General features: G+C 42.4%; 1 protein-coding gene across 5 annotated transcripts in view; it reads left to right on the top strand.

Moving 5' to 3' along the window:
- Positions 1–11,196, top strand: part of Cd44 (CD44 molecule (Indian blood group)) — an 86,479-nt gene extending 75,283 nt beyond the window's left edge. For all 5 annotated transcript variants that reach the window (XM_036184575.1, XM_036184574.1, XM_036184573.1 and 2 more), the window contains 3 exons: positions 303–374; positions 2,390–2,468; positions 10,291–11,196. In XM_036184575.1, coding sequence (XP_036040468.1) covers positions 303–374; positions 2,390–2,468; positions 10,291–10,495 — 356 coding nt within the window. In that variant the 3' untranslated portion in view covers positions 10,496–11,196. The remainder of the gene's footprint in view (positions 1–302; positions 375–2,389; positions 2,469–10,290) is intronic.
- Positions 11,197–12,462: the final 1,266 nt, after the last annotated feature.

The raw sequence follows: 12,462 nt of genomic DNA, 5'->3' as shown, positions 1-12,462 counted from the left end.
GCTGATAAATTAGGTTCTAAACTCAGGGTCAACCAACACTGGAGTTCAAGTTCAAACACTGCCCATCACTGTTCCTTGAAACAAAAATAAAATCTGTAAGCCTTAGCTTAGTCACACTGAACTTTCTTGGGAGGTGAGGAAAGAGATAATATCTTTTGCTTTATAAACGTCTGTGTCTTGAATCTATTTATAGTGTCTACTGAGGCAGAGGTTGGAGGGTAGCCCAGGAGAACGCTCTGGAAGGAACTCCTGGCTATACATTCCAAACCTGAACTGAAAGAGCTTGTTGCTTTTCCCCTTAGGACACTCAAGTGAAAGCCAAGACAGTGGAGCCAACTCTACGCCTGGTCCTGGGAGGAGACCTCAGATTCCAGGTGAGTTTCACACTGTGAAGCAAAAGTAAGATAATTACGGTGAGATTCTCAGAATGTCCTAGGAGAGACCTCATCAAAGGCATGTCTGGCACCTCTTTGCAAGCTTAAAGATAAACAAAAATATGATACCTACCGTTCTTTGTACGAAAGGAAAGAGGCCTCTCTTTTACCCTTGTAGGTCCCTCATGTCCTGAATGAGCTCACACTGTGAGGCCTTCCTCAAAGAACTCATATGTCAATTACTAAAGCACCCTTTCCACATGAAATGATCATGATCCATGGCACACCCAGGTCCTTCCTATCTCAACCCAGTTTCTCCTGTATTTCTAGGACTGGAGATGAAATGCATAATTCCCTTTGCATTGGCAGGCAGGGAGGAGATACTGGACCGTCTGTGTTGGGTGAAGTGAAAACATTCTTCTGCTTCCCAAACTACTTTTCCTTGAGGAACAGCCTGTTAATTCAGCCATAAGAAACTTTTTAGAAAGTATTACATATGCAGGGAGGGGGAGCTTTGACACCTGACTGTCCCATGTTGCAAGATTTACCATTTGATTCAATTTCTTCTTTTAGCTTGGGGTTGAAACTGAGCACGTGCAAAGGGGGGATTCCATAAAGGAAGTTTCTCTTAATGTTGTAAATTACCCCTTTAACTCTTTCTTTTGGGGGAACTCCAAACCAGCTTCTCCCATGGGCCTTACTCCTTTGCCTCCGCTTGCTGACCATCTAAGGAGGCAGAACATGTAGAAAGAGGGAGTGAACTTTTAGGGAGGAGCAGGCCGGGGTGGACAGGCTGGATTCAAGCAAGTGGATTAATTCCAGTGTAGTGAAAAGGAGTATGGACCGCTCAGTACTGGAAGTCAGGCAGAGTGAGGCGAAGAACAGAAATGGTGTCATCCCAACAGTGCCTCTACTTTCTTGGGGGAGCCAAAGAGGATGCGCAGTCTGACAAAGGAGGAAAACAAGACTTCCAAGGAGAAGTGGACAGTGACCGACAACTCTCTCTTTTTTCTTTGTCAAGCCCTCATTTACTGCACACATCTGCAACTGAATTGATTTAACTTGTCAATCTTATTGAAACCTGAGTTTAAAACATGTGCATAATATTGCATTCATCCACAAGTGGTGCACAATTATCAAGTAAATTTTAGGAAATACAACTTAGCAAATGGATGGAAATGCAAATCACTTACTCTCTCACTACCTGAAAATAGATAAGTAACCATCTTAACATGTTCTTCCTAATAGTTTTTTTTCAAAGTAATTTATTTAAAAACTGCTGTATGCCATGCAGTGAATGTTCTCTGTTGGTCAAGTCCACTCTCCATGTCATTAAATATCTTTCCCTTGAATTACAGCACATAACAAAATGTATATCCTGACTTATTTATCTAATCCCTCACCATTGGACATTAGGTCAGTTTCAACTTTCATGGTTATAAATAGCACAAGGATGGACATATTTACAGCCATCATTGAGCTCCTATAACTTTTTGGAAGTGTGACTTCTAAATGAAAAAGCATGAACATTTTGGGATCTGCTATCAAGTAGAGCCGAATAACTGGAATGAGGGTAGAAATCTACTTTAATGCTCACCATCAGAACGTCCTTTACCCACTAAATTATGAGTTCCATCTTTGTTTTGAATGATGTAAGGCAGATGTTCTTACATAGACATGGAATGTTTCTGTTAAGAGAAATAGAAGTTTCCTTTAATCTACTTAACATTTCACCAAAAACATGTACAGGCTTCCACAGGCTATTTGATGTGTTTTGGATATTTTTCTTCCAGCAGGACTTGACAACTTGATAAAAGACTAATGCAAGAAGCCTGTTGGATGGATCATCTACAGCAAAGCTTGTTTTAGACTGTTCCAGCTATACCTAGTGGTCAGACGGCTCTGCAGAGTTGACCGGGGTTTTATTTGGAGCAGAACAATTTTTAAGTTGCATTCTTTATTTCATAAAGTATGTCTGTGAGGCTCATGTATGTTCTTTGGTTCACTCTCATCAGAATGGCTCATCATCCTGGCATCCCTCCTGGCACTGGCTCTGATTCTTGCTGTTTGCATTGCCGTCAACAGCAGGAGAAGGTAAGAGAGAACCTTCAGCTTTCCACTTTGAGGGGTGCTGTAACTTGGGCTTTCTATCTGTGCTCTGATTGTAGCCTTGGCACCCTGGGGCTTGTTAGACATATAGGGTTTCTGGCCTGATACCAGACTTCCTGAATCAGAGCTTGTACTTTAACTAGATCCCAGGGAGTCCTGTGCATGTCATTGTTTAAGAAGCTTTTCTCTGCCCTATTTTTCAGAGAAATAAACACCACAGTCCCTCCTTTTAAACAGTGGTTGAATCTTACTGTTCTTAAATTTTCTATGGTTAAACCTTATGGTGACTATCTGATAAAAGTTATGAAATATGTCACTGGGAAGTTATATAAAGTATATATTCAGCCATTGGATCATTAAACAAGCATTTACTAAGTTTGTTCATAATTCACAAAATGCTGTATAACAAATTAAGAATTGGTCATCTTCCTTTGACCACTGGAAATTTATAGAACCTTCTATAATCTTTGCCCAATTTTGGCATGGGTCTTGTGTTTGTTTTGTTGTTTGTTTCTCTATAAGGATATTATTTTGTGTTTTCTAAAAGTTTAAGTTGAAGGGATTCAGGGCATTGCCTAGGAAAATCTTTATCACAGTGAAGCCTATGAAATAATGATGAAATTTCCTAGGCAAGAGAATATGTTCAGCACCACAGAATGGGCAAACGGGCTCCTTACATCCTTGAAGCCCCTCTCCTCCACCTTAACAAAGGCTCAAAATTCAGAAAATTATTTAAGTAATGTATATATTTAATTAATTTATAACCAGCTTCCCACTAAAATGCTACCCAAGGTGCAATGCAAAAACATAGTTACTCTAGCAACAGGAGATGTGAACTTTAATCCAGATACTATACAAATATAATCTAAGTCTACATTCCATCCCAGACACTTGAAAGATTCATTGTATTTTTTACCCAAGTATCTGCTGAGACATTAAGCTTTTCATAAATATCCTTTGTGACTGCTTCATGGAAGGTTAGTCTTCTTGCTAACCTGGCCTGCCTTTGCAGTGCCTCTAAGCCATCTTATAGCCTCCCCACAAATACCTCAGATTCTGAGAAGTCTGGAAAGAAGTTGTTGTTGTTGTTGTTGTTGTTGTTGTTGTTGTTGTTGAGAAGCAATAAGCAACTATTTCGAGTGCCCAACACAGTCTTTGTAGGCTTTCTCATCATCTGCAGAAACCAGTAATGCTTTTGTCACTGTGCTTGGAGCTAATTAAAGTACCCACTCAAGTCACAGCGTTGCTATCCATATACTTCGAGAGCATAACGAAAATATTAGTCATGAGCACTGACCACATTCAGAACCAAAACCAGGGGAAATCTAAGAGATCTCCTCTGGGCTCCTATGACTAGATAGGAACAAGTTTATTTTTAGTTCAACTTAAATATGTAAGTTAGGGAAGCCCTTCAAAGAGGTTCTATTCTTCCTCTTGGCTTCCTTGTTTGCTCTTGGATTATTTTTGCTCAATTAAATATGAATTTCCTTTTGTTTGGAATCAGCCTTTGATTCCAAACCCTAGGATGTATCACGTATACAGTCCATAAGCTTTGCAGATGTTACCATGGAGACGTTCCCTGTTGATGTGGGAGGCCCTCCCCAAGCGTCTCAGCTGTCCCTAAGAGCAGTTAGAGTCTGCACATTGTGGCATCTTATCCCACACAGTTCCCTGTCTCCTCAGCAGCAGAGAACGGCCCTCCTGGCCTCTCCTTCTCTTGTCCCCAGGCCAGCCATCACCCTGGCAACAGGCAAACAGGGACAGGCAGAATGTGGCTAAACCAGCCTCTCACTGGGAAAGCAGCTTCATGGACGCCATAAATTACTGTGTCCTGATTTGATAATTGAAAACAGATTTGCCACACTGCTGAAGGGTGGTTAACGGCCGCACAGGCCCCGTAATGTGTGTTGTCTTCTTAAAGCTAATAGCCCATCTCTAATCCTGTTAGGAGGCAGGAGCCTTTCTGCTTCGAGCACTGCATTTAAGAGAGATATGGAACCCTATTTTCATCAAAGAAAGTTGGGTGGAAAATGAGGCCTCCAGAGGGGATTCATTTATTCAACAGCATCCTTTTCGGGCTTCTATGGCTGTTAGCCCTGATGAGGAATGAGAGAAAATGAAGACTTTGTCTCTTCTTTAAAACAGTCTTGAGGCTTAAATGGAATGGGCCTAAGACCTACTGGGAGCTGGGAAGATGGCTCAGTTAGTAATGTATTGCTGAGCACAAGTGAGGGCCTGGGTTTCACACCCCCAGAACCTACACAGAAAGCTGCTCATAGTGTGGGAACTAACAATTCCAGCACTGGGGAGGCAGACCCAAGAGTCTCTCCCTGAAGCTTGCTAGACAGTCAGTCTAGCCAAATTGGTAAGCTCCAGGTTCACTGACTCAGGAAGACACTCAACATCATCGGCCTTTGGCCTCCACACTCATGTGCACACCTGCGCACACACAACACACAGACACACACACACACACACACACACACACACACACACACACACACACTACCAATTCCATCTAGCTGCTATTGAGGACATCCTTGGTGCTCAATGCATCAGCTACAGATACTAACACCCAAGGTCTGTGGCAAAGTTCACTTAGAGTCACAGCATCTTAAAGGAGCTGATGGGGAGAGGGATCAGAAAGGTGGCTTAGCAGTTATGAGCACTGGCTCTGGACCTCTGTACTCTGCAGGTACCAGGCACATATGTGGTGCATATACATACATGCAGGCAAAGCACTCATGCACATAAAATAATAAACAAAACCATTGTTTAGGAAAGATACTGATGGTGTATCTTTGCAGATGTCACCATGGAGATGTTCCCTTAACTTTTAATTTCCTTAACTTTTCCCACCACTAACATGATCCATACCAGCTTTCCCTGCTGCCCTGCATGAAACCAGGGCCCTTGAATTACAGCTTTCTGTACTTTCTCTGCTCCCTGTAAGGGCAAGTTGCATCAGGAGCCATTTGGGTTGGTAGATATTGGATGGGGCCCAATAGCAGCAGCCTTTAGGTTCCTTCCCCTTGAAGAATTTCCATGATGTGTCTAGAGAGGAGAAAAGCCATGGGACCTTCCCAAAGAAGACTTCAGAACTCAGGACTGCTCTTGAAAGATTCTGTGCTGGCTGTGCAGAACCAGCCTCATCAGCCTTCTCTTTATGAGAATAATGGTCTTCTTCGGGAACCTCTCCTTAGTAACAAGCCTCCATGATTTGGCAAGCTTTGCCTTGCATTCTACAGCACTCAGGCTCCTTGTGATCTTTGCGATCTGTGCTCACCTGAACTGGTTCTGCAGCCTAATGACATTCATGAGACATCCTCCAGGGATGGCCGTCTTCATGCCCACTGTCTACAACCATAACCACTTTAGACTCATTCTACCACAGAAGTAAGAAGTTTCGCCCTTAGGCAAGACTGTTGTTTAGAAATGAAGCAAGTTGAAGGAAGGGAAGGGCAGATCATAGCACAGGTCTCAGGCTGCCATCAGTAGAGAAGAGAGCAGCATGACAAAGCATTCAGTTGGATGCCTCAAGGTAGCTAGAGGATTCATCATAAGGATGAATTTTGTTAAGATAAATTTTAATAAGTGAATTTTAAGTTATATTTATTTTAAATTTGACTGTATGTAAGACTGGGTGGGCATGGTAGCACAAACCTGGAATCCTAGCAAGCTGAAGCTGAAGGACTGTAAGCTTGAAGCCAATCCTGTCTCAGAACAAACAGGTCAAACAAAGAAGCAAATCCATAAATAAACAGCCACAAGTGGCTGGTGGCTACTTTGTTAGATGTCACAGTTCTAATACACTGCAAAAAGTATTCATAAATATCTGAATGGATTTTTAGATAGAAAAGCCATAACATCCATTACCAAGTTATTTGTCTAAGTTGAGATAAATTCTAGGATGCTCTAAAAGTAAGTGTAAGAGCTAGTCAGTAATAAGCCTGAGCTAAGGGCAAAGCAGTTATAATTAATATAATCCTCTGTGTGTTTATTTGGGTCTGAACAGCTGCAGACCAGGCAGGAGACAGGAAAACTTCCAACAATGTTATATAAATTCAGTGCCCACCTGCTCTGCCCGCCGTTTCTAGGGCTGGCTTGCTCCCTCTCCTGCATTTGCCCAGTGCTCTATAAGTGCTTGCAATTCAAGGGAAGAAGAGTCAGGGATGCAATGAATTTTTGTGAGGACCTGTAGTCTCTAAGCCATGACTATGATGATACCAGCTGTAGTGTGGCATAAGACACCACTCTTTGATTCAACCTATGGCTTACAGAGATGCTTCAGTACCCATCTTCTCTGCTGAGCCCTATAACTAAGAAGAATGGAAAAATAACAGTCTTTTGAAAGTGCTCATTAAATGTCCAAAGCCCCCAGGACTGCATTGTTTCTTAGGATAAACCCAAGTAACTTTCCTGAAAAAACTTAGACAGGTAGTAGAGACAGAAATCTAGAGGGCTGTGGGTCAAAACAGTGGGCTTGCCTACACATTTTCTGTTACTTGTCTTAAAAATCAGTTGTTTTTTTTTTTTTTTTTTTTAGAGCACTGATTCTCAACCTATGAGTTGTGACCCCTTTGGGAGTTGAACAACCCTTTCTCAGGGGTCACCTAAAACCAACTGCATATCAGATATTTACATTTACATCAGATTTTAAGATTCATAGCAATAGCAAAATTATAGTTACAAAGTAGCAACAAAAATAATTTTATGGTTGGGGTCACCACAATACAAGAAACTGTATGAGAGGGTTGCAGCATCAGGAAGGCTGAGGACCACTGATTTAGAGTAACAACATTAATCTGGTCCTGCCTGCATGCACAGGCTTATTTTTATACTGACAGAGCACTTTCCTCTGTTTTCATTCTTCCTCTCAACTCTCTGGTTGATAAGCAAGAGAGACTTAGTTAAGTTAGGCGACTTTCCTCTGAGAACACAGGCTATGCCACCTGGGTTTGGAATAATACAGCAGTGCCCTCCAGCCTTTGAGCCATCTTACCAGCGCATAGAGGAAGGCAGGTGCCGTGCTGGGATGGTTAGGGTCAGGTCTAGCAGCGAACTTACCCACCCATACCCAAAAGGCCAGTTAAACAAGCAAGTCACCATGAAAAGCAGAGAAAGGAGAGGGAGTCAACGTTGGGAAGAGGAACAAATAAAGCCATTCCCCCCATCCATCTTCAGAGTTCAGACACGAGGTTAAGGTTTAAACAGAGGGCAAGAGGTATGGACAGCTTCATGACTCTGGGGAAGACATGATCCCACCCATCCTTGACCCAGCATTGTCTTGGCTCCAGGCTGTCCTGCATGGCAGTTGTTAACAGCTTAGGAGAACTATGTGAAACTCTATCCCAAAGACAAGGCTGACCCCAAGATTTTAGCCATTTTCTTCCCCCCCAGTATGAGATTCTTGGGGAAATTCTAATTTCTTGGGGTCCCTTGTTTCGACAGTCTGATAGCCAAAAGGAGAGGCACAAAGGTCTCTGTAGGATGTCGTCATCCCTGTCAGGGTGGTCACAGTGAATGAAGCTGAAGAAACCACTAGAATTCCTACCACATGGTTTTCATCCTGTTAACCACACCATGGCTAGCACTTCCTGAATGCTTCCTATATTCCAGGTTCTCTCCTGATTATCCCGGGCCTTATTTTGTTCAGCCCACATTATTCATAAAGCAGTCAATAGCAACTGTAGAGTTCCCTGTTTGAAGTACTTGTTCCCATCCTGTGAGGCTGGCAGTTCTCACAGGGGATAAACTGAGGTTCAGAGAAGTCAAATGAGCTGCTTCAGGTCACACAGCTTTAAGATCTCAGTATGGAGCCTTCTGAAGCCCTTCACCATGCACCCCACTGTCTATGTGGACCTCCCCTATGTGACCATTTGTTTCACAATTAGAATATCTTTCCTTCCACACTCCCCCACACCTATGCAGGAAGATACAGGATCTGCTTCCTGTTGAAGCAGTATATTTTTGACTTCCCTAAACAGGAGATTAAAGTTTATGGCCTTGGCAGTCTTACAGGGAAGAGCCCGTGATCACAAATAATAGATGTTTTGACTCTAGACCACGAAATATCCAGCAGCCAAGAGAAGTGTTCCAACTTCATTCTGTTTCCAAATCTTCGGCACTGGCAAGGCCAGGTGGAGCCCAGCCTTTTCAGTCCAAAGCCCAACATTTGAATATGGACTGTGTCATTTTTACTTCTTCTGTGACCTCAAGCAAGCCCTTCGAGTGCTCTGGACCTCAGTCCCCACTGCTGCAAAATGGGACCAATAGCTGCTTTAATAAGGGTTACAGAAAATGACTTGTACTTTCCTTGGAATTGACCACACATTTATTAAGTGCTCATCTATTTTCGCCCGTCATAGTTGGGAAGCTATAACACTTTGCTTCTGTTAGCCTAATCTGACAGCTCTATGCACAGCAGTGTCCAGGTTACAACAAAGAGGAAGCTTTGAATCAGGCTGTGCTATCAGAATCACAAGGGCAAGGTCAGAGTCATACTTTTCCCCAGAAGTCCTTCTCCCAGCTGAGAATCTTGAGTAACACTACTAAGAAACCTTATAGTGGCAACAAATGGTTTTCCTTACATTGGTATTAAATGTCCTATATCAGGACTATGAGATAGTTAACCAACCTTGGGGGGAAAAATCAATATGGCCTTATCCTTCTGGAACAGTGTTGGTTTCTTACTCTCTGTACATGTTGCAATAATACTGATAAGGCAATGAGGTGTTGGCAGAAAGAGGAAGTAGCGGAACTTTTTTGAGTACACAGATCAAAATGATTTATGATCACAGTCGTCATAGTTTATGTGAGGCCGAGGAACTTTAATGCTTCAAAGGCAAACATTTGCACTGCACAGTACGGAGGAAGGAGAATCTGACTCCACAGTCAGACGGATCAAGATTTGAATACTGACTCTTTGCTTGTTGACTAACTTAGAAAGACTGTTGGGTTTTCAGACCCCCAAGAATGTCATCAACTATAAAGAGGATGGGGTGGAATAATATCTTTGGGTTTCTAGAGTCTTGATTCTCAAAGCTGACTGTAGCAGAAGCCTCCACAGTGTGGTGGTTTGTTTTGTGATCCAGTACCATGGACCAAACCTAGAGCATCATGCATGCTAGGCAAGTACTCTACCATTGAGCTACATATCCCCAGACCTCTTTGCCTTTCTATTTTATGACTGGGTTTCATTGAGTTATCCAGATTGGTCTTGAACTCATTTTGTAGTCCAGGAAGGCCTTGAACTTGTGATCCTCCTGTCTCAGCCTCCAGAGTAAGTGCAATTATAGTCTGTTAACCCCCAGATCCTGGGTCCCACTGCTTTCTGATTTCTTCTTCAGTAAGCAATAGAGTTGATAATTTCCATGTCTGAGAAGTCCCCAGGTGCTTCTGCTGCTAGACTAGGGACCTCACTTTAAGAAGTGCTGGTGTCAGCTGGGCAGTGGTGGCAGACACCTTTAATTCCAGCACTTAGGAGGCAGAAGCAGGCAGATCTCTGTGAGTTCAAGACCAACCTGGTCTCCAGAGGGAGTTTCAGGATAGGACAGGGGTACACAGGGAAACTGTCTCTCCAAACAAACAAACAAACAAACAAACAAACAAACAAATGCTGGCATTAAGAGTTAGGAAGGCCAAGTAGAAAAGGCACCATGCTCAGTGCTTAGCACATCAGAAGACAATGCTAAACTCTCCTGACGATGAAGGCACTATCCCCAGTGGTGTCAGTCATGACGATGATGGTTGGTAGGTTGATTGATTGTGCACCTTTTCTCAGATGATTTTTTTTAAAAATCAACAGATGTGGGCAGAAGAAGAAGCTGGTGATCAACAGTGGCAATGGGAAGGTGGAGGACAGGAAACCAAGCGAGCTCAACGGGGAGGCCAGCAAGTCTCAGGAAATGGTGCATTTGGTGAATAAGGAACCATCAGAGACTCCAGACCAGTGTATGACTGCTGATGAGACCCGGAATCTGCAGAACGTGGACATGAAGATTGGGGTGTAGTGCCAACACCATTAACTTGGAAAGACACCAAAATTGAAGACATGTCATCACTGGGAGCTGGGACCCTTAACAGATGCAATGTGCTACTGATTATTTTTTATTGGGGATAGTTTTAGCTTAAATTTTTCTATTCCTTTTACTTTTTTAAAAGTCCATTCCAATTTTTCAAAGCAGCATTGCTTTCTGAAATGAGGGCCCAAAGAACACTCCATTAAGAATTTGATTTTTCCAGTTCCTTCCTAGAGGTCTTGCATCTCCAGGGTATGCTATGGATGGCTTCCAGCAAATGCATATTCTTGGTCCCTATTGAACTTTTTCCCTACCCTAAGTCCCAGGTAACAGCCACCAGCTAGGGACTTTCCCCAGGGCTTAGAGGAATTGATCTCTGGGAGGAAATGTGAATGGGTCCATATTTTCTCTCCAGCAGTCCAGTCCTTGGGCATTGCTTTCCAGTGGGGTGGGAGATCAGGTGTACAGGTTACACACCCTTTTCATAGACTCCCCTCTCTACTGGAAAATTTTCAGATGCTTCTGAGAGATCCCCAAAGGGTGACACTATTTATCTGTAGTAAGCTATTTATCTTTGTTTTTGAAATATCAAACCCTGGAGGTCTTTTGTTCAGTATGACTTTTTTTTAGTTTACTTTGTCAGAAGCATAGCAGGGTGTAAGTTGATTCATAATAAACACCTGTCCATCTTCCATCTTGACCTGTGGTCCTTCAGTTTCTAAACCACGAGTCTTGAGTCTTTGAGGCGTATCAGGATGACCCTAGAATGGTCCTCCTAAACCTGGTTAGAACACCTGTGCCAGACTCGGGTTCACCCAGTGGAATCTCATAGAAGATCAAGGAAGGAAACACTGCTTTGTATCCAGGGCTATCAGAAGAGTTTCTCTCCTACTCTAGAATCGGAATTGTGAGTAGGAAAGATTAAGTCACTTTCGTGCTTTGGTGACCATCCTTTTCTCTTTCTTAAAGGGTACATTAAGTTTCTATGTCCTACAGTTTTTAGGGTCCTATTTCAGAGAAGCTGATTCTATAGTGATTTCACAAAAGAGTATGGTGGGAACTTGTGACACCTTATGATAAAAGGAGAAGCCAACAGAAACTCTCAAGTGTAGACAGTGAGCAGTAGATTGGCATAAGGAGGGTGTGGTATACAACCCATCCCACTATTTCCATGGATGTGTTTGTTGACATTTTCCCAAACAAGTTGGCACTCAGAATGATTTGCTTGGGAATCCCCCAAAAAGCCATAGGGCTGCCCACTACTGGAATCTTATCACCGGATAAGCAGGTTTATGGTTTAGCAAAGGGAGAATGACATTACCCTCCAGCCTCATTTTTTTTTTCTTTTTTTTTTTTTTTTTTCTTCTTTTTTTTTTTTTTTTTTTTTTTTTTTTTTTTTTTTTTTTTACATACTGGTAAGTGTTTTGTGGCATTTATTGATCTGCCAGAATGTCCCATTGCTCCTGGATCTTCCCAGATTACTTGTAGAATAAATTAAGTCTATAAAGTAAGGCAGTAAGGCTTCCTGTAAAATGAAACTTCCTTCCTAAGGCTCCCATGATGTTACTGTTGACTAAATTTATATGTTTAATTTTTTTTTTCAAATAAAAAATAAACAAGAGAAAAATCTCCGCCTAACTCAGATTTGAGTTTCTATCAAGAGTGGACTCAGGCTTTATTTAAAGGAGATGCACAGACTTTCCATACTCATTCCCAGCCTCAGCTCTTCCTGTGCACAGACTTTTCAACACTCATTCCCAGCCTCAGTTCTTCCGACACGCCTTTCAGCCCCCCTCCTTCCCTGATGGCCTCTCCCCCAATGCCATGGCTTCCACAAACTTCCTTTTTCTTCCTCTGTAAATGCTATTAGTTAGATCTGTAGTTAGATGCCTAGCTTTCTTTTTCTTTTCCAGTTGAAATAGACATTAGGTGATTCTTTGGTTTTCTCCACTGGTATT

This window comes from Onychomys torridus, chromosome 4 (genome assembly GCF_903995425.1).
Source record: "Onychomys torridus chromosome 4, mOncTor1.1, whole genome shotgun sequence".
NCBI lineage: Eukaryota > Metazoa > Chordata > Mammalia > Rodentia > Cricetidae > Onychomys > Onychomys torridus.
The sequence above is the reverse complement of the archived record's forward strand: the minus strand, read 5'-3'. Positions and strand labels throughout refer to the sequence as shown.